The 19,474-nt window shown below is 36.8% G+C and overlaps 1 protein-coding gene across 3 annotated transcripts in view; it reads right to left on the bottom strand.

The window, feature by feature from the left end:
• The window catches only part of COL11A1 (collagen type XI alpha 1 chain), a 133,052-nt gene that overhangs the window by 88,416 nt on the left and 25,162 nt on the right, over positions 1–19,474 (bottom strand). For all 3 annotated transcript variants that reach the window (XM_032117963.1, XM_032117962.1, XM_032117961.1), the window contains exon 5: positions 9,112–9,240. In XM_032117963.1, the coding sequence (XP_031973854.1) occupies positions 9,112–9,240 (129 nt within the window). The remainder of the gene's footprint in view (positions 1–9,111; positions 9,241–19,474) is intronic.

Here is a 19,474-nt window from a genome sequence, read left to right as displayed (position 1 = left end):
CAGCCAATTAAAATTCAGTCCTAATCCCAGTGAAGTCAATGAAACATGTTTGACCTATAACTGGCCCTATATGGGCCTCACCATCAGCAATGACAAATGTAGAGGTCTGTTGATGCACAAAAGCATTTCTGTCTTGTGCAGTTCTGGAACCGCAACTCAATACAGCTTGTCTCTAAAGAAGTGTGCCACTGCCACCCAAAGAAGAAAATGCAATGACAAGCTTCTAGGATACCAGAAGCAGCCACAAAAAGGAAGTAAAGGAAGAACCACATGGATGAAACCAGACTTTTTGAAATAGTTACAGAATAGCATTGAAATTGCACTATATCTTTGGAAATTATAAAAATGTCTGCAAGTGATTTGCTTATCTTCTCTCAAGAAGTCTACACAAACTAGGTTTATCTACAAGAAAAAAAAAAGTACTCAGTGGAATATACCTCTCAAAATTCAATCATTCCACCCTAACAGCGGTAACCAATTACATACTTTCAAAAGCTTCCTCAGCCAAACAACATGAATCAAACACTCTGCTATGCAATTTTTATTGGAACCCAAGCAAAAGACACCACCTATGTTAAATAATAACCAATATCTTAAGAGATAAGCGGAGTAACATTTTTGAGAGAATTACCATGTCATTAGCCAGATTTAAGTTTAAATATGCTGTTAGGAGTTTGTTTTAGTAACTTACAGACACATAGATTCCTTTTTAGTAAGCATTGTAGACCAGTTATGCTAGTATTAAAAAAGAAAGAAGTGAATAAGCTGATATTTATGCTAAGAGGTCTAGTCAAAAAGTCAGACATTTATGAACGAGAACTAGAAAACATACAAAATAGTACAAGTATGTGAACAGATCTATTGCATCATGCACAATCACACAGAAAATAGTTTTGGGTATTGTGCTTCACTCATTTCTGTTAAAGTGAAACTTTCTTTATATGCAAAATGTGACCACAAATAGAACAGTATATTTTGGCTGTGCTGATATGCAGGCACACAGAAAGAACAGGGATGGATGAGAAAGGGGGAATGACAGTTTCCATGCTGGAATCAGATTACTGCCAAGCAGGTGAAGATCTTCCACTTTAAGAGCAGAGTATCAGAGGGGTATTATGAAAATTCTTGAACTTACAAGCTAGGGCATGTTGCCACTGTGCCAAAACCGTATTCAAGTAATTTTGAAATCGCAGTACTTTGTAGTCCCACAGATGCAAGGAGGGCAAGTGAAAATATGTCACAAGATAAAAACTGTCTACAAGATAAACCTTATTCTTAGGAATCCTTCCTTTCCCAACATTTCTTTCTGGAAGTCCAGCAACCCTCATCTTTCACACCAGCCAATAAACAGAGAATATGTTTTGTACTGAACCCCATGGGTCCTGCTGCAAAGAGTTAAATATAGATGCAAAATCTTCCAGGTGTATTTCCCGAGGCACAGTCTGTCCAGATGGAGGAATGCACCTCTACATCCCTAACTGATGTAAAGTTGCACTTTAGAAGTATGATTTACTCACAGAATGATAATTCAACCTGATGAAGGCTGTTCCCTGTTTCTAATACAGGACAACAGGACTAGTGAAGGACTAGTCAGGCAAATGAAGACTAGATTTACGAACACCAGGGACAGATTTAATGGCTTTAGTCACCTGCTGTGAAGCTGGCAACTCACACTTACCCTGCCATTAACAGTTAAGACTGGATATGTAGCACATATCCCTTCTTTTTCTGGAGATACACAACCGGAAGGTCACCTTTATCAGATGACTAGAGACAGGGGTTTGATCCACTCAGTTTGACCTCAACAAACATTTAGAAAAGCTCCTTAGCATTCTGGAAACGCAAAACCCAGGCCCTGCTATTAGTTCACAGAAGTAGGGGAGTTCACAGATGTCTATCATAGTTGCACTACTAATCAAAGGAAAAGTAATAAGTAGACTCTTGAATATACAGGAGAAAGGATCTAGAATTTCAAAATAAATAACAGGTTAAACCTGGCGAGGGATTTCAGCTAAGAGACATCAGGTAACACATTCTTCAGATGTGATGCAATTTTCTTCCTCTTGCTTTTCTTTCTTCTCTTGTAAGACCACCAATAGTTACTAAACAGCCATTCCTGTAATGAATATTGCATATGACTATTTTCTTGCAAATGAAAGGAAGAATAAAACCTGCTACTTTTTGATGGGACAAAGTGTTTCCATTATGACCTCATGCTTTCTTTACCAGAGTGATTCTATTACACTACCAGATCATCATGCAATTCCAATTAAAGAGATGAACTGTTTTCTTCATCAGATGAATTTTAGAAGCAGAAGATCAGCAGCATGCAAGGCCTATTTGAACTGGGAAATAACTTAAATATTCTGAAGGAAACTTTACTTTGGAAACTAATTCTTCTACTATCCATACTCTAAAAACCTAACCTCCCATTCTAAAATGTAGATTTTAACATTTTTTGCTTTACATTTCCAAATTTAAATAATTAATAATCTAAATCCTGAACCAAAAAACAGTCATAAGCTCAATTTTTCCATTTCCTAAAGATTATGCTAAGTCATGTACAAGCTAAAGAGGCAAAGATGACTTTGAAATATTCTAGGCTCACTAACACTTTATAAAATGCAATAAAATAAGGGATGCCAAGCAAAATGAGTTTTAAAAGTCAGCTGCAGTAATAGAAAAAATTAAATAGAAAATGTCAACCTTAGGACAGAAGGAAAGTTACAGCTTTTAAAGGATGGCCTCTTCTACCATATAGTCCTTATATTGTTCATAAAAGTGACAAAATCAAGGAGATAAAAGGAGATAAGAACATTATCTTCGGTTTCCAAAGACATCCTGTTTCAAAAGGAGGTTAAGACCCTTAAGGTTCTTTATTATGTTACTCCCCTATATAAAACGTCTACATATCTATGCAAAGAAAAAGAGAGCTAGGAAATCACTATTTTTAATATCTGCTAAATTAGTTAACTGCAGTTCTAAAGATAACAATTTATGACAGCTGGTGTGGGGTCAGTAGCTCTGACTGAGGAAGCTGTGACTGGTCTGGAGAGATGGTCCCAAAAGAGATCGTCTTCCCGAGGCCCGGTGTTTTCCCTCAGCTGCTGGCCAGGAGGGCGCGTGCAGAAGCTGTCAGCTCTTTAGTGATTGTCAGCTCATGATTCCAGCTCAGCTCTGCAGGGCAGCCTCCAGGCCAGACCAGGGAGAGAGACGAGAGGCTCGTGTGGCTGTTCCTCATAAGGCAGCTTTATTAGTTGGCGAAGGGGAGGCCAGCGATGGACTCTCTCTGCCCTCACTGGAGCAGGGGGCTGGCTTTATAGGGATACAGGGGGTGGGTATCAGAGGGTAAGGGCCAATGGGCTACAAAGGATCTGCATAGGGTCTCCCTGAGGATTCTGGGTTTGTCTTCTTCTCGCCGTAACTGCAAAGTGGTTGCCTTTCCAGGGGAGTTCTGCTGGGAGACTGAGCAATCTCTGTATCTCAGCAGACGTCCCTCCAGGGCAGTGGCTGGGCATACCCCACAAACAATAAATGTAAAATTAAACATAAAAATAATAATCTTTCTGCATTTTTCAGAAAACTAGTCTTTCTGATCAAACACCTAAAAGGACACTAAATTAACATGTTCTGAAAGGATGCGTGAAGCCTCCAAGCCAACATATTTGGGGACCATTTGCACTTTTAATTTACGAAATTCATTTCATTAAAGGAAAATATTTCATGTCTTCAAATAATCCATTAGTTTGGGATAGATCCAAAATAAATGAAGCCGAGTTCCTTTGGGGAGCCTTTTCTTCAGCAGAAGTCAGACCGTGTGATTCACTGGGTTGCAGAATAATCTTCCAAGAGAAGATTTGAAAGCCTGATAGCTGGTTCCTTTGCAAACTAGACCTGACAGTACTTCAGAAAATATACTACCCAACATCAAGGATGATGAAGACTGGCTAGATCTGTCACTGCTCTAATTTCCGTGAGCTGGCCAAGCATATGTGATTGAACTGGAAAGGAATTTAATACATTTCCATTTATAGTAAAAAGGGTTTGAAAACAAGACAGAAGCCAGTCTGTTCACAAGGTATTTATAAGAAAAGCATAGGTGTATATCTTCTTTAAGAAAAGCAATGTTGATAGTTTTAAAATATAATTTCAAACATATATGGGATTCTTAAAATCTTGTCATACATTCAATATGAAAAACCCAAGGTTCCGGAACTTCTAGGCAACACCTTTTTGTGTACTGCCAACTGCTGAGGTCATCACTCTGACCTTGACCAGCTACAGAGATTCATACCTGGCTATTCACAAGCAAGAACAAGGAAGACTGATGCACACTTCAATTAAAACGTCTTGAAGACGGAAATAAATGATAATAAATAACAAAGTGTGGGGATATTACTATTAATCTACTGCTTTCTCATTTTCAGACTGAATGACACTTAGGTCTGATGAACAAATCCCAAAGAAAGGGAAGCATTCTCTATAGGGAGGGTTCTGACATGCATCTATCCCAACAGCTCAGCCTGAACTGCTCACACAGAGCCCACAGTCCTGGCTAGCAGCCAAGTACAACAGATTCTGCAGAGCCTGAACACAAAAGGTACTTAGAGGTTGCCCAGTTAAATAAACCTTGTTTAGACATATAACACAGTCATTTGAATCCAGAAAGGGACTGACTGAATTAAAATGGAAGTATAAAGACCCAATTGGGTCCAAAGCTTGTATCTTGAAATCCTCAGGTCACTCGTACCTAACCCCTTTAGAGGAAGGGAGAAGTGAGGATGCAGGAGTTGACCTTGCTGAGGGAGAAAAATGACATGGGGGATCAGGACAGCACAGCTGGGTAAGCCTGCAGACAAGGGTACAGTTTAAGATATGTCCTCCCTCCCTTTCTAGGGTGACTAGGTCTTTGTCTTTATTCACAGCTTGCTATTTTTTTGAATCTCATTGTGAGATGCTTGATTCTTCCTAAACTTTGTTTAGTGTAAACTTGGCATTTAATTCAGGGATGAAGACATCCTGTAAGTAAAAAGTAGGTATTGAAATCCTCTCTGTTGGATCAAAATTGCAGCTTGAATGAGACACATGGTAAAAAGAAAATGCAACAAGAAAAAGGAAATCTCAATGCAGCACTTAAGGTATCATTAGTAAAGACAATTTGATTATAAATCAGTTTCCAGTAAATTTACATACGAGAGCACAGTGAAGGTCTTAAGGCCTTGAGAAAAACTTAAACATTTTAAAAAGCAAATATTTCATTCCTGATGTTGCAGTGATGTGACATGCATTCTCAGGCTCATTTAATGGAAACTCACCACAATATATTCCATAATTTTTCCCATTTTATGGTTGGTAATTATTTTTAGTCCAGGTGAAGTCTTAGACCCTTCCCACAACAAACACATAAACAATTCCACCAGCTGAACTGGAAAGAGGGCATAGGGTAGAAATAAATTCAGAAAATGACTCATTTAAATCAGCACTGCTATTGAAAGAAATGTCCCCAAACCTAAAATGCTGGATATTTGATTATTTGCTCCTTTGGAGAAAGAAGCACTGCCTAGATCAATGAGGATTACACTCAGTTAAACAAAGTACTTATGCGTTTGAACCAGTATCTTTTCACCTAAATCCTTTTCTCTAGATGCTTCTTTAGTGGTCTAAAAATAATCCAGCTTTTCAGAGTGAATGCCTTCCTAGGCCGTGAACTTGCCAGGAGACTACAAAAGTGTGCAATTTCAAGAGAAATCCTATTCATCTTCCTATATGCAGCTTCACAAACATAATTTTCTATTTTACTGATGAAAAGTCAACCACTTCCTTCGGGTTTTGTAATCAGTGCTAGAGACACATATTAATAGGCTCAGAAATATTAATTTACCTTTAAGCCAAATATCAGTTTCTTATTCTGGTCTGCAATAATTCAAAGACTCAGAACTGTAAGGCCAGAAGGGACTATTGGCTAACTCTTGTGCACTTGCAGGCTTCAAAACTTCCTATGGTCACTCTGAAACGGAGTCAACTAAAGTATGAATAACATTTCCCAAAACTCTCAGAAAGGTATCTACCATTGGCTTGAAGATATCTAGAGATTCACCATTTTGGTAATTTCTTCTTTCTTTCTTAAAAGTTTCAATAGATAGTTTCCTAACTGAATTTATCTATCTTTCTTCACCCTCTACCCCATTCGTCTGCAGCCAGTACTTTCTTTTTGTTATGGGTCTCTGACATGGTAAGTGAGCAACATATGTGATGATTCAGTTATGTTTCAAGTGGCAGCATGCAGAGGCAATATTGCGTCTGTATTCCTACTCTATTTAAAAACCAAGACATGCACAGTATTATTTTGGGAAAAACTCCTTCCCTTCTTTAATAACCAGAATATTTTGAGGCTAGTGTCCAACATATATTTCCAGTTTCTGCTGGTTTAATCCAGACTCTGAAGACACAATCCTGCCTAGCCTTTCGCCCAGATTTCTCTCTTCCCTCTTCCTACCACAAGAGTTTGTGTGAAAACATTGAAGATCAAACCATGAAACCAGTCAAGCTAAACAGTAATCTTTCCATGCTGGCTTTCAGCATTATTAGTATCTCAGTCTGGTAAACCATGTACCCCTCAAATTGCTTTCACTGATACAGCAGCCAACAAAGCCCCCAGATGGGGACAATCTGCTGCAGATGAAAGGTTCTTCTGTTACCACATGCAAGCAGACTGTTATTGCAGTGTGCTTCTGAGTTCATTATGTTTGCCCTGCAGTTATTTCTTTGGCTTGTATGTGTGTAACATTGCCTTTAGTTGTGTTACCATCACTGTTTACTGCTCTGCAGTATAGTGACTCTGACAAATTTTAATGCCACCCATTTCATACACATTTCTATATTTCTAGCACAATTACTAAGAAACTCAACTACAACTTTAATTCAGTGACAAATCATTGTTTATAGTAATTTCTGAAATAAGGCACTCAGATTTGAATCTCTTTGTCAGATACTTTACCACACCTTTGTTTTTAAATTAAAATAACATAAATTAACAAGTCAGAAGCTTTGCAAAAGTCTAAGTCTACAAATTCTATCAGATATCACTAATCAAAGGTGTAATCTCTTCAAAACATGTAATCAAGCATTTTAAAATAATCGTTTTCATTATAGACTATCTGCAAATATATTTTTATCTTTGAACTTATTTAATTTTGCAATTACAGTTTACAAAAATCAGCGTTGCTATCTTCTATAACTTCTTCCAGTACCTAAATAAAACTTGTCATTTATTTCCTTAAAATAAATTATGTGTGATTTGACAGGATGTAACTCACAAGATAACAAAGTATCCTGCCTTAACAAGCTGGTTTTTTACTATTCAGTAGACAATTCTATAATTCTATAAATTCAATCAGTCATTTATTCTATTGCATATTTATCACATTGGTAGCATTGCTGATGCAAGTGTTTTAGATTACTATTACACATTAAAGAGATCTATTGACTTCACTGGGAATATTTATGCAAAGTGATATAAACTCAAGGAAAACAACAAGGAAATTGTGTCTTAGGTCAGAAAGCTAAGAAAAATAATACTATCACCACTCTCAGCAATAAAAAAAAAGAAAAGGAAATGGCAGTTCTCCATTTTATTAATCATTTAGTGCTTTTCAATTTGTTTTCAAATTTATTTTAAAACGTTACATTACGAATTAAGATCTTTGATTTTACTTTTTTCTCTGTAGGTACTCCCACAAACTCTGTGTGTTACCAAGGGGGAAAAATAGGCCTTTGAAAAACATATTAAAAAGCACTAAAGCCAAGAGCAACCAAATAGCAGCAAAGCTCAGGAAATTTCCAAAGCAAAATTTAAATTTTTTTTGAAACTTAATAAAGAAAAAAAAATGTAGGTCTTGCTATCTCTTTTCATCTTTCCATAAATTACCAGCAATATGCTTTCCATCTGTTCTGGTTTGGAATATGGAGATCCAGGTATCCAGGCACACAGACAGAATGCCCTATGGGGTCCTCCTGAAAAGGCCAAACTCCACACACTGTAATGCAGTGTAAAGGCCTCCACCTGTGTGTAGGTGACTTGACACACCTTGAACTACACCTCAGATGTAATGCATGTAGGAGGGAGTTCCTCTGAAAGAAGTTCTGCACTCTATGGGCCTTTGTCTCCTGCTGACATAATTTTAAGTCAGATACAATAAATAGTAACAACAAACAAAACTACCATGTGTTTAAGAAAAATTCAGTCCCAAAACAGGCTTAAAACAGACATCTAAGAACAATTCAGCAAGTTTTAATGCTGATCTCTTGAGCAATCAGTAGTAATAACCAGTTGGATCACACATGGTGTGTATATCAGCTGTCCAGAACCAAGTTCATTTATGACTTGTTACACTTTGGAAAAGCTTTTCACTTTACACTGTTCAAGGCAAGCACTTAGAATGTGTACAGCAATACATACAAGTGCTCAGAGGTCTAATCTGAGGAACTACCTTGGCCTGGGTGAATTACTCAGTTTATGGCTGTGAGAACTGGCTACAGTGACTAATGGTTTCTCTAAATATCCTTCATGTTCCTGGGAAAAATTCCTACTCTGTTTTGTTTCTGTTGGTTTACCTCCTGTGAGTAGAACTGGCTGAAATACTTTTGTGTGCACATGCATTTGTGCACGCAGCTCATTAAAACACATGGCTCTTTTAACAGAAGATTTTTACAATTGTGGAAGACTCAAAACTCCCACGTCTTTCAAATGTGGCATTTGTTGATACCTAGCATCAGTGAAATTATAAACATACAGGAAGAACAAATGTGCACGAGTTGACAAACTCATACTGCTATAATTTTTTAAAAGAAGTACAGTTTAACTTCATTGAGAATGCTGGTTGTTCAAATACCACCAGGGTGATAGGTTCCTTCAAATGCTTAACGTAAATGAGTGAAAATGAACAGAGCATTTCTACCCTCTCCCAGCAAAAATGAATTCACTCCTGCAACCTGCTTCCTTCACCACTAGAACAATGCATGCCATTTAGCTGGAAGTGCTCCTTGGGTAACTTTTCTCCAACACAACCACTAATGTGCAATAAATCCAGTACTACATGACTGATTACTCACCTCATCAACTCGAGGATCTTGAGCTTGAGCAGCATTGGGCACTGGGGAGTCACAGTCTGGGCTATAATGCTCACAATAGTCAAATGCAGCTCTGGGATCAGCTATAATCAACAGCTGCTGGATCTCACCCTACAGGAAAGCATATGCAGATTAAATAACAAAACCAAAGGTAGCCTACAGTTCATCAGAAGTACAGTGTTCACATTCAGAAACAAAACCAGGCACATAATACTTATATATTTCCATATGTTATAAATAACATATCCACTTAATTTCTGCTGCTATTATGGAAAACAACTATTGTTCACATGACAAAACAATGCAAATTAAGTCCAAATGCGCTTAGGTGCAAAATTCTGGCTTAAAATCATGTCTGGTTTTGAAAGGAGAGAGTGGGAAGGTGCAACTTCTGATCTGTGATTTTCATGCTGTTTGTTTACTTCTTCACTGGAATCGGTCTAAATTCCTAAGATTTAATTCAGGGCACTTACTATTACCAGCATGCAGCTCAGCATGCAAGTGATCAACAATATAATTCTGAGTTTGCATCACATATGCATTCTCAAAGGAGACAATGAAATAAAATAAAATAAAATAAAATAGTTTGTACCAAAGACAGTTATTTGAATAAAACATAATTAAGTAAAAGCACTGTGTAAATACACACTACAGAATGTGTTAAAAAAAAATTAATTTCTAAAAAATGTTGGTTTTGCCTCTATTCCCATATATCATGCATAAAAACAACATCACAGAAAGAGACCCACTATTCTGGATAATAAAAATTGCTCTGCTGAGATCCTCTACAGAGACCTTGCATGTTTATCATTTTCCACAGAAAGCTGTCTGGTATCCAGCATATTCCTTAACATAGCGGTACTATTTAAGCAGCATTAGGTAAATTCCTGCCAACATTTCCACTATAAATTTTCTCATCCAGTAGCTTCTTATGCTCACATAAAAATAAGTTTGTTGGAAATTGGCACATATTCTTGGTCAAAACCCATTAATTTCAATCTCTCACTATTTCCCCACAAGGGGGTGATTTTTAAGCTTTTATATACTTTGAACATAATTTTATTTTGGTTTTACCCAAAATAAGGACAAATTAATACCTTTGTTAGTATACCTGTGCTTGCTTTGTCGTTAAAGAGAAGATATAATAACTGATGAAAATCTACAGCTGGGAAAACTCACAATTCTCTCAAGTATTTCCAGAATCACTTTACATCTATCATAACAGTAACCTTTAACAAATTAAGAAAATTGGAGAATATTTTAAAATAGTTAATAATAATTGTAACATTCCTTCCTTTCAAAATGAAAAAACAGAGACATAAGCAAATTTCTTCAAACTGAAAAAAATAAATCAAACAATAATCTGCAATTTTCCTAGTTCTACAACCTTTTTACTAATTTTTCAGGCATAAAGTAGGACATAGTTTCAGAGCACATAATGGCTGTATGTTACAAGTCTGCTTTTTACAGTACTCTCAGCTCACTTTACCTTACAGACTCATGTGTGTCTCAGATTAATTTAGACACAGAATATTTTTTTCTAAGCTTCCAGAAATACTACAAGTGCAGCAGTTTGTTTCTCTGTCAGCAGTTCTGTACTGTCTCCTTTATTTTCCTTAATTCATTAACGCTTCCTGATTTGGGCATCTTACAAAACCTGCTATACATACAGAAAAATTCCCCCTTTGATTTCTTACATGACCCCCTCAAGAGCTAGAGTGCTTTGAGAGGTTTTGTACAGTCACTGTCAGCCTGAGCTACGCATCTGCCATCTCCAGCAACGTGTTTCTGAAATGCTCTGCCCTTTTTCTTTCACCAACCACATTAAAATTAAGTGAGGCAGAAGAAAAAGTGGGAGAGAATAAGCAACTGTAAGACAAAAGATGTAAGCAATATAGGTGGATGTGTAGAACCTCTGCCCTCACCCTGCTGAGTTCAAGTCATGGTCTTGGTCTTTGGCCCTGAGCAGTCCTGGCTGTCTGAAGCGCCTGGACAGATCTCCATGTCTGCAGTGTGCCAGCCAGCAGGAGCCATGCCCAAACGGCTCCTGAAACTACTGTTTAGTCAGAGAGCCTAAAAGAACCCAGCTCCAGGAATACAGCCAGTACTCTGGAGTGTTGTGCTGGTCTTGAATGCCATGGAATTTTGGCACTGAGTTTTGCTGGATTGTGTGTTTGCAAGAAGCACTTGGTATGCTGTTACCACTTGGCTTGAACGTTCCTAAATTGGTTAAAGCTGTTCCTGATCCATTGACTGTACTTCCCAGCCCTGCCCGTCTGCCTGTCATAGGTCCACATAGAGGGAGGCCCTCAGAAATCCTACACAGAATACATAAATTTTTATAGAATACATAAATTGCTACTGGATATTCATGTGTGAGAAGTTTACTGAGGAACTGATTGATTGTACATTTGGAATCCCAAATGTTAGTTTCCCTCTTTTTCCTTCAAGATGTGCTATAAAAATATTTCCAGAAAATTATCCATTTTCATTTTCTATTTTCTGTTTTTATTTTCTGTCTTTGCTAATTAAATTGTTTCTCTGAGAATTTTGTTCTGTGAAGTATTGGCCATGCTGTAACAGTAGTCAAAGAGCTTTCCTTTCAGATCAGGTGAATCATCTCAGCCCATGAAGTTCCGCACACATTATTGCAGATTTCATTATTGTGATTTAATTACCATTCTAAGGTATTTGTTGGACAAATCTATACTCTTTCGCTTTGAAAAATTTTCACAGAATAACTTCAGTCTTTACAAACACATTCTTTGATTTCGGCTGCTTGATTTTGTGAGACCAAAATAGAATTTTATAAAGTTCCTAGCAAATAATCTACAAATAATCTGGTCATATTTTATGACCTGGAGTCATAAATGAGGCACTTAAAGATCTACCTGCACAAATCCTGAGAACTCTGAATTATGTGTTATTAAGTATTCCAATAGCTGATCTGTAAAACAATACTGAGGTATCTAAATATATATGCATATGTCATACCATTTTTCTTATACAAAAATTTCAGGAAAAAAGGAAGTCTCAGGGTAGAATGATGAAAGCAAGAGAGAGAGCAAAGATGGAGCAGGAGAAAGAAAAATAGATCAAAATGTACAAATATACGTGAGCATCCTTAAAATACTCTGAAAAGTGCAAGGAGAAAAAAAGAAAGCACAAAAGGCAACTGTCTATGTAGAGTAGTTCTTCCATCTCTATGAAACTTACATGACCACATCTGTTGGCAAAGACTGCTCAGGCAATTTCACAAAGTTGGAAGTTGATATCTAACATGTTATAGAAGTAAAGCCTTTCATGTCTCTGCTGAGCCAGTTGTCCACCATGCTTTGGTGTCAGAGGCAAGTGGATGATAGCAGAAGGAAGACGCAGAGAACGTGTGGTGAGGTGTCAGGCAGACACACAGAGCCACATTTTCATATTAATACTTGTAACAAAGTGCATGCTTAACTTGCCCCAAAAAGCTCTAAAAGCCTATTTCACCTTTGAGAATCACAATAGAAGAATAACGTACTGCCTTGTAACAATTTTTTTTACCCTGGATAACACTTAAACCAACGTATTTTAACCAGGGATTTGTCAGATGTTTAATATAACTAGCTCATTAGGGATAAGAAAGATGAGAGCTACGTCTCAGTTGCCCAGAGTTGGTGGAGAACATCCAGCAAGGTATTTTTTCTACCATTAAGCATACAAGTACCACCCGGAAGTAAAGTAGATCAATTTTAAATCTTAATATTTAGTTTGGATCCTAAATTCTTTACTGAAAAAGGCACTAAGTTGTTGTCAAAGCCAACATATAACTCACAAAAGGCAAGGCAAAGTTCAGTGATTCATTGAAATATGGAATAAAACCAAGTAAAGTTTATGAACATTTTCATTCCTCTCTATTTTGGGGATATGCTCATAATTAAAATCAGAGACTTTTCAATCAGCCTCATGGTTATATGATAAAAGCTGCCTGAGAATCATGAAATATCTTGTCCATCAATTATGCCTAGCATGAAAACATGGTACGGAAGGATTTCTTCTAAAACGTACTCCACCAAATAAGTTACTCTTTGCAGAATCCTCCAAGACTACTAAAAGGAGTTACTTTGATTGAGGAAATATTCACTTTGTTGCATGCCAGAGCAAATGTGGAGAACCAGGCTAGAGAGCTACAAGGACAATATGCTCAAACCAATAGAATTCCTGCCTGCTGGAACAATTACCCAGACATTTACTCACATCAACTGTTCTACTACAAGGAGCACACAAATGTGTGTGATGAATTCACTCTTTGAAAATTCCTCTGTGAATCTCACAGACATTCCACAGTGACATCCTGGAATAAGAAAATATATGTGTATGTACACTTCCAGGACTGATTGAAAAACACAAAGTGGTAACGCACAAGGTGGGGTATCTGCACTGGAAAAATAGCTTTGATACAAAAACAATGCAACACTAGAAAAATGCAGTGTTGAGTAACAAAAAAAGGAAATGGAGACCAAATTTGCAGGAAAGCAGTAAACATACAAGTTCTCTTTCCAATTTTGGCTATATCTTTATGTAATTACTGCTTAAGTTAGCCTCATGGTAATAATTGCTACATGTGATTCCAAATTTTTTTTTGGAGTCTTCCAAAAATTGGATTCCACAGCAGAAATAGGAACAAAGAAAATTTCCAGTTAGATATGGTGTCAGATTTTCTCAATGATATAAATCATCAAGGGTCTGACTAGTAAGGAATTAATTATTTTTTCATTATATCGATAAATGCTAATGGTGGCTTATTACCTTAACTGACTTCATAAAAAGTTGTAGATATTATATGCCTTCTTGAAACATTTTCTTTTCCTTTTAACTAGGCAATCTTACTAATGCTTTCTAAATATGGTGCATTAGAGAATTACAACCATAAAAGTAGTCAATTTATAGTCTATTTATTACCTAGAATTTCTATCATTGAGAAAAGACACCTCCACTATCAACTGCCACATTGTTAAAAAGGCAAAAGTAGGAATTCTTAGAAGGCTGTAAGGGCACTGTACAAAGAAATCAGTGCAGAAATAATGTTTTCTTCCAGTACGTAAAATTTTATGGTCTAGTTCCTTAGTTCTACAAGAAACTCCGCAGTTCAGAGGCAGATTTTGGGATATCTCTCTTACAAGAATCTTAATAAAAAAATAACCCTGCCAGGTGAAAGGGATTTTGTCCAGGGAATTGCAGGTAAGCATTACTTCGGAAGCTGTGCAGGAAAAAAAAATCAAAACAACAAACCAAAAAAAACCCCAGCAACTAGTTAAACGTCTAATTTATTTAGTAAAGGTTCAAAAATACTTTCTACAACTAGAGTGTGAGGGTTAGAATTAGCAAAATACCATCTTCCTGATTCACACTGGATAAACTTAGTACCTCTTATGTGCTTATAAGGATAATTATATTTTAAAGATGTTTACATAAATGCTGAGAAAAGCAAAGCAAAACCAATGCTAGGCACTAAATCAACTCATAACAAAATCAGTATCTTTCATTTTCATATTACAGCTAAAGCCTAAAAAGTACAAAGTGAATTTTTCAATAGAGCAGCAGAAATCAGCACAAATACCCTAACCTGGGCATTTTGTGCCAACTTTCTCTAATTAGTTATGTGATAGTACAGCTACAGACTCCAAAGAACAAAAGTCTAGACAGCATGGATATCATTACTATAGAATTTAGAAAAACCTGCTGCAGAATTCATTTAATCTTCCTGCAAAGATCTGAGGGATTGAGGAATTCCAGGAGCTTTTAATATAATATTCCATAACCCGGGCCCATTGCGTAATATAGCTAGAGAAAGATGTTTAGAGCCTGCCAGACTGAAGCACTGTAAAAGCAATAAATTGTGAAAGCAGAATACTGTACGGGTCAAAGTTTCCACAGAAATCAATGTCTTCTTGATTCTTTGAAATACCATGCTTATAGAAGGATAAATTCAGCTTGGTTAAGAAATAGGTTGATACACCAATTATAATTTTTAACCTTCATAACATAGCTGTTCACAAAGTCAACTGCAATTCTTGGCTGAGAGATTAGATTTTACTACAATGACTATATAACAGCAAGTGTACATAGACACAGGCACGCACGTGTGCCCAAGGACGTCCTATTTCTAGATAAAAGATCTGCAAATCTTTTACATTTTCATGTCTTTTGAAACCTTATTTACAACTATTGTTTAAAACTGAAATGTATTAGACACAATAATAAATGAGGTGATAATAAATCCTATCTGTTAATTATTTTGAAGCTGATGCAGCATGCTGCATTTTTTGATCCCAGGTTGTTAATTTTTAATGTAATTACAGACAGTTTAGTTAAATGACCATTCCTCTGTTTCTTGGGAACATTCCTTGAAAATGAACTTGAATTCCAATGAATTACCAGAACTTTGCTTTCTTCTTCTCTCTATCTCCTGCTTCCAAAAATAAGGAAGGGAAACTAGATTTACTTTTGTTCATTGATCAAAAATTTGTTTGGAAATACTATAAAAAATTAATAAACACCCAATCACCATTCTCTGAGATAAAAAAGAATAAAGAAAAACAAAAAAAGCCAAATAGAAAGCTTTTGTATGAAATGTTGGTTTTTTATTAGTTGCCTCTGAAATGGAAAAATTGTCTGCTTTGCTTTACTCTTTTTTTTTTGTGTTGGGTTTCTTTTTACTTCTCAGTGCTCACACTGGCCAGTTACTCTGGTGTTGATATCTAAAAGGTTGATTGTAAGTATTTTTTCCTGGAACATTAAACATTTCTCTTTAGTCTGACAGATAGTCAGTGGGTCAGTAGCAATTACTAAATTACTATAATGGGAAAAATTTTGGCAGTGTGTCCATGAGCTGGTGCTGCAGCTCCACAGAGCAGTGTGAAGCAGAGGATAGTGAAGGACACCTCTTTCACACCCCATGCTGGGGGGCACTTTGCCTTGGGCTGGCTTCTCTATTCTACTTCAGCTGTACAGCAAAGCTGAACACTCAGTAAAGCTCACATTTGCTCAAACACCCATTCTGCTCCTGTCTGCACTTGCACTCTGGGGCTTCCCATGCTCACAGATATGTGAGGGATGGGTCCTCGTCTGCAGCTAAACCACACTGCTGCCAAGGCATTCTCAGTCTATCTCCAGCTGCTCACTCAGGCTATTTAAAGGAATCCCATGCTGTACACAAGTGTATTAGTGCTTTTTTCATGAGAACAGATTCATGACTAGTATCAAAATCTAAACCCTTTATTAACAAGCATTACTGCAAGGATTTAATCCACAAACTCTGTGCTGTTAAAGCTTTCATTGGCTTTAAATGAGAGTCTTATACATCAGGTTTTGTCTTGTTATACTCATTTAAAGCAAAGTGCCTAAAAAATTATGGTATTGGTCTGACGTGAAGTTTTGAAGGAAAAGAAGTGTCTATAGGGAAACATCTGCATAAAGACTCTGTTAGTTATTAACTTATTATAAAACACTTATAAAAAACTTGTATTGTTCACACCAATAGTACTAAATGAGGAGTGACAAATCCTTAAAGCTGGCAAAGAATAAAAAGATCCCTATTATTTATAAAACATTTAAGCTACAAACATATTTCTATGGATACAATTCAAAATTCTTTTACTAGGTGCCATGCACCCATGTACAAGCATCTCACTCTTTTTGACATTCTTTTTTCTTTTTTTTGGTTTGCATTTTGGGAATTCTCTTTTTTGCAGCAGGCACTTACAAACCAGCTGTTCTTGCAATATGTATTTGAAAACACAGAAGACAATAATTTCAAAAGACACATGAAAAAGTTTGAGGAATGTTGTGACAGTCTTTCAAAAACAAGCATTTACAAATTAGTCCCAGTGATATCAAAAGATTCACTTCAGTGAGCAAGGGCTTAGCAGTGCAAATGAAGGTCTCATAATTTGGCAGTTAATAATAATACAGTTTCTAGACAGCATAATTTTATTATTTTAAGATGCATTCATGGTTTATGATTTGCTTCTCATCATTTGTATGCACCTGATGCTTAGTGCTTGCTTGAATTCACTATCTTGTTTTTAACATGATATGATGTCCGTATTAAAAAAGCACAATATCATAAAACCTCAGATTAGCACTTATATTCAGGAATGAGCAGCAGGCAACTCCAAATTGGAATTTTCTCATATAAAACACACAACACCCCACTAGATTTAGAAAATACTTTATATTTGCTTTTAAAGCTAAACCAGAATCTTTCTAACAGCACTGCTAAATAAAATGCCTCTTAGCTTTAGCACCAGTAGGTAAACTTACCAAAGAATATTGTGTGTTTTGGATATACAGAACCAGTGAATTTGGCAGCCATTTATCATGTTCTTAGGACACTAATCAGCCCTTTCCTTCTTTCAGTGATCTATTTGATCTCTGGACACCCAGTATGCTTATTTACTCAGAAAATATTGATTTTCATAGGGAAGTTATGTCATTAGGTCATGTAACATCGATTAAAATGTATGCACTTAAAATTTCCCAGTGTGCTATAACATATTCTTGCATTAGTAATAGTCAGACTACCAGAATCAGAACAAGGATAGGACAACTGCCTAGAAAATGGAGGTCAATATTAAGAACAAAAAAAAAAAGAAAAGGAAATGGTCAAGAATTTAATTTAGTTAAATCTTGTATTGCAAACTTAAAATAACACAATTAGAAAAAAAGAAGAATATTTGAGCCACTGGGATGTAACATTGTTTTAAAGTAAGTGTGAAACATTCTTCACATGAACAATATTTATTCTGAAGATTCTAAATGAATGATCCATGCAAATATGTTAGAGAAATATGACTGAAAGAGTAATTCCTTCTTCAAAAGATACAATCAAGTTGTGAGAAGGACAGAAAAATGTATTATAATAATAGCTGTTTTGGACTCATTTGTGTACACCAGAGTTCAGAGAGGCTTAGATGCACCTTCTAAGGGAACAGGAACATAGGATGTATCTAATTGTTCACAGCACTGATTCTGACAGGGCTGAACTCCGCTTTCAGAGGGAGTGAGATACCTTAGAGATGCAGCTGCGTTTGGTGCAGTTGTGTTATGCTGCATACCTTGGTTCAAGACCAAAAAGAAACACTATCATCTTCGATTAGTAGGTCACGGAAGTGTAAGACTTCATTATATTTATCTACAGGTTATTATTTCCACATTTTAAATATCCATTCAGTCTGAGGAGACTGAAGAGTGCTCCACTGCTCCTGCAACCAAATCATTGGCTTACTATGAGTAAAAATAATATCATTATTACCCAAGATATAACAGCCTCTGTGATGCATGGATACAATATTAATCCTTCAGACACTGTGAGCTGTGGATTACAAAAAGTATTTGTCTTTAGGGGCTTCCTACATTTAAGCTAACAAAAGCTATAAATGTCGTATGAAAAGTCTGCCGTATGCAGTTTTAAGCCTTAAACAGTTAAATCTAATGTTGTGACTAGATAACTTCTGGAATTTCCTGCACACAGAATAGGACACATTGTGTTATGTGTATCTTCAGTGACTATTGTGGTCTCAAGAAACAGCAGGGTTCAAAACACAGAAATACTAACAAGGAGACCCATGAAATCACCAAATGTCACTCTGAGCTGCCATGAATGAGAAAACCAGAACATTTAACGCACAATCACGACACTCTCAAGGAGAGACAGATTTCAGGAAACAGCACCAAACTTTAGAAATTGTAGCAGCAGTAACTAAGGGATGGATAAATTCTTGTAAATAAAACAAGAAGAATGCTGTTTAGAGTAGAAAAACAGTAGACAAACTCAAAATGAACCAGATTATGTTTTGTTTGGCCAGACTTAGGACAGAGGTCACTTGGCTTGTTCATCCTAGAGAAGAGGAGACAGAGGTGAGACCTCATCGCAGTCTGCAACTTCCTTGAGAGGGGAAGAGGAAGGGGCAGGCACTGATCTCTTCTCTGTGGTCGCAGTGATAGGACCCGAGGGAATGGCCTGGAGCTGTGTCAGGGGAGGTTTAGGCTGGATATCAGGAAAAGTTTCTTCACCCAGAGGGTGGTTGGGCATTGTCACAGGCTCCCCAGGGAAGTGGTCACAGCACCAGCCTGGCAGAGTTCAAGAAGCATTTGGACAGCACTCTCAGGCACATGATGTGATTCCTGGGCAGTCTGGCCTGTGCAGGGCCAGGAGTTGGCCACGATGATCCTTGTGGATTCCAGCTCAGGATGGTCTATGATTCTATAATCCATTAAAAATGTATATGGCCCAGTATTTTGTTTAAACTTTTGAGGTATGTTCTAATTTCAACATGCACATTTTTACCTACAGATTCAGGTA

The sequence above is a fragment of the Corvus moneduloides genome, chromosome 9 (assembly GCF_009650955.1).
Source record: "Corvus moneduloides isolate bCorMon1 chromosome 9, bCorMon1.pri, whole genome shotgun sequence".
Lineage (NCBI taxonomy): Eukaryota > Metazoa > Chordata > Aves > Passeriformes > Corvidae > Corvus > Corvus moneduloides.
This window is presented reverse-complemented; position numbering and strand designations above follow the sequence as displayed.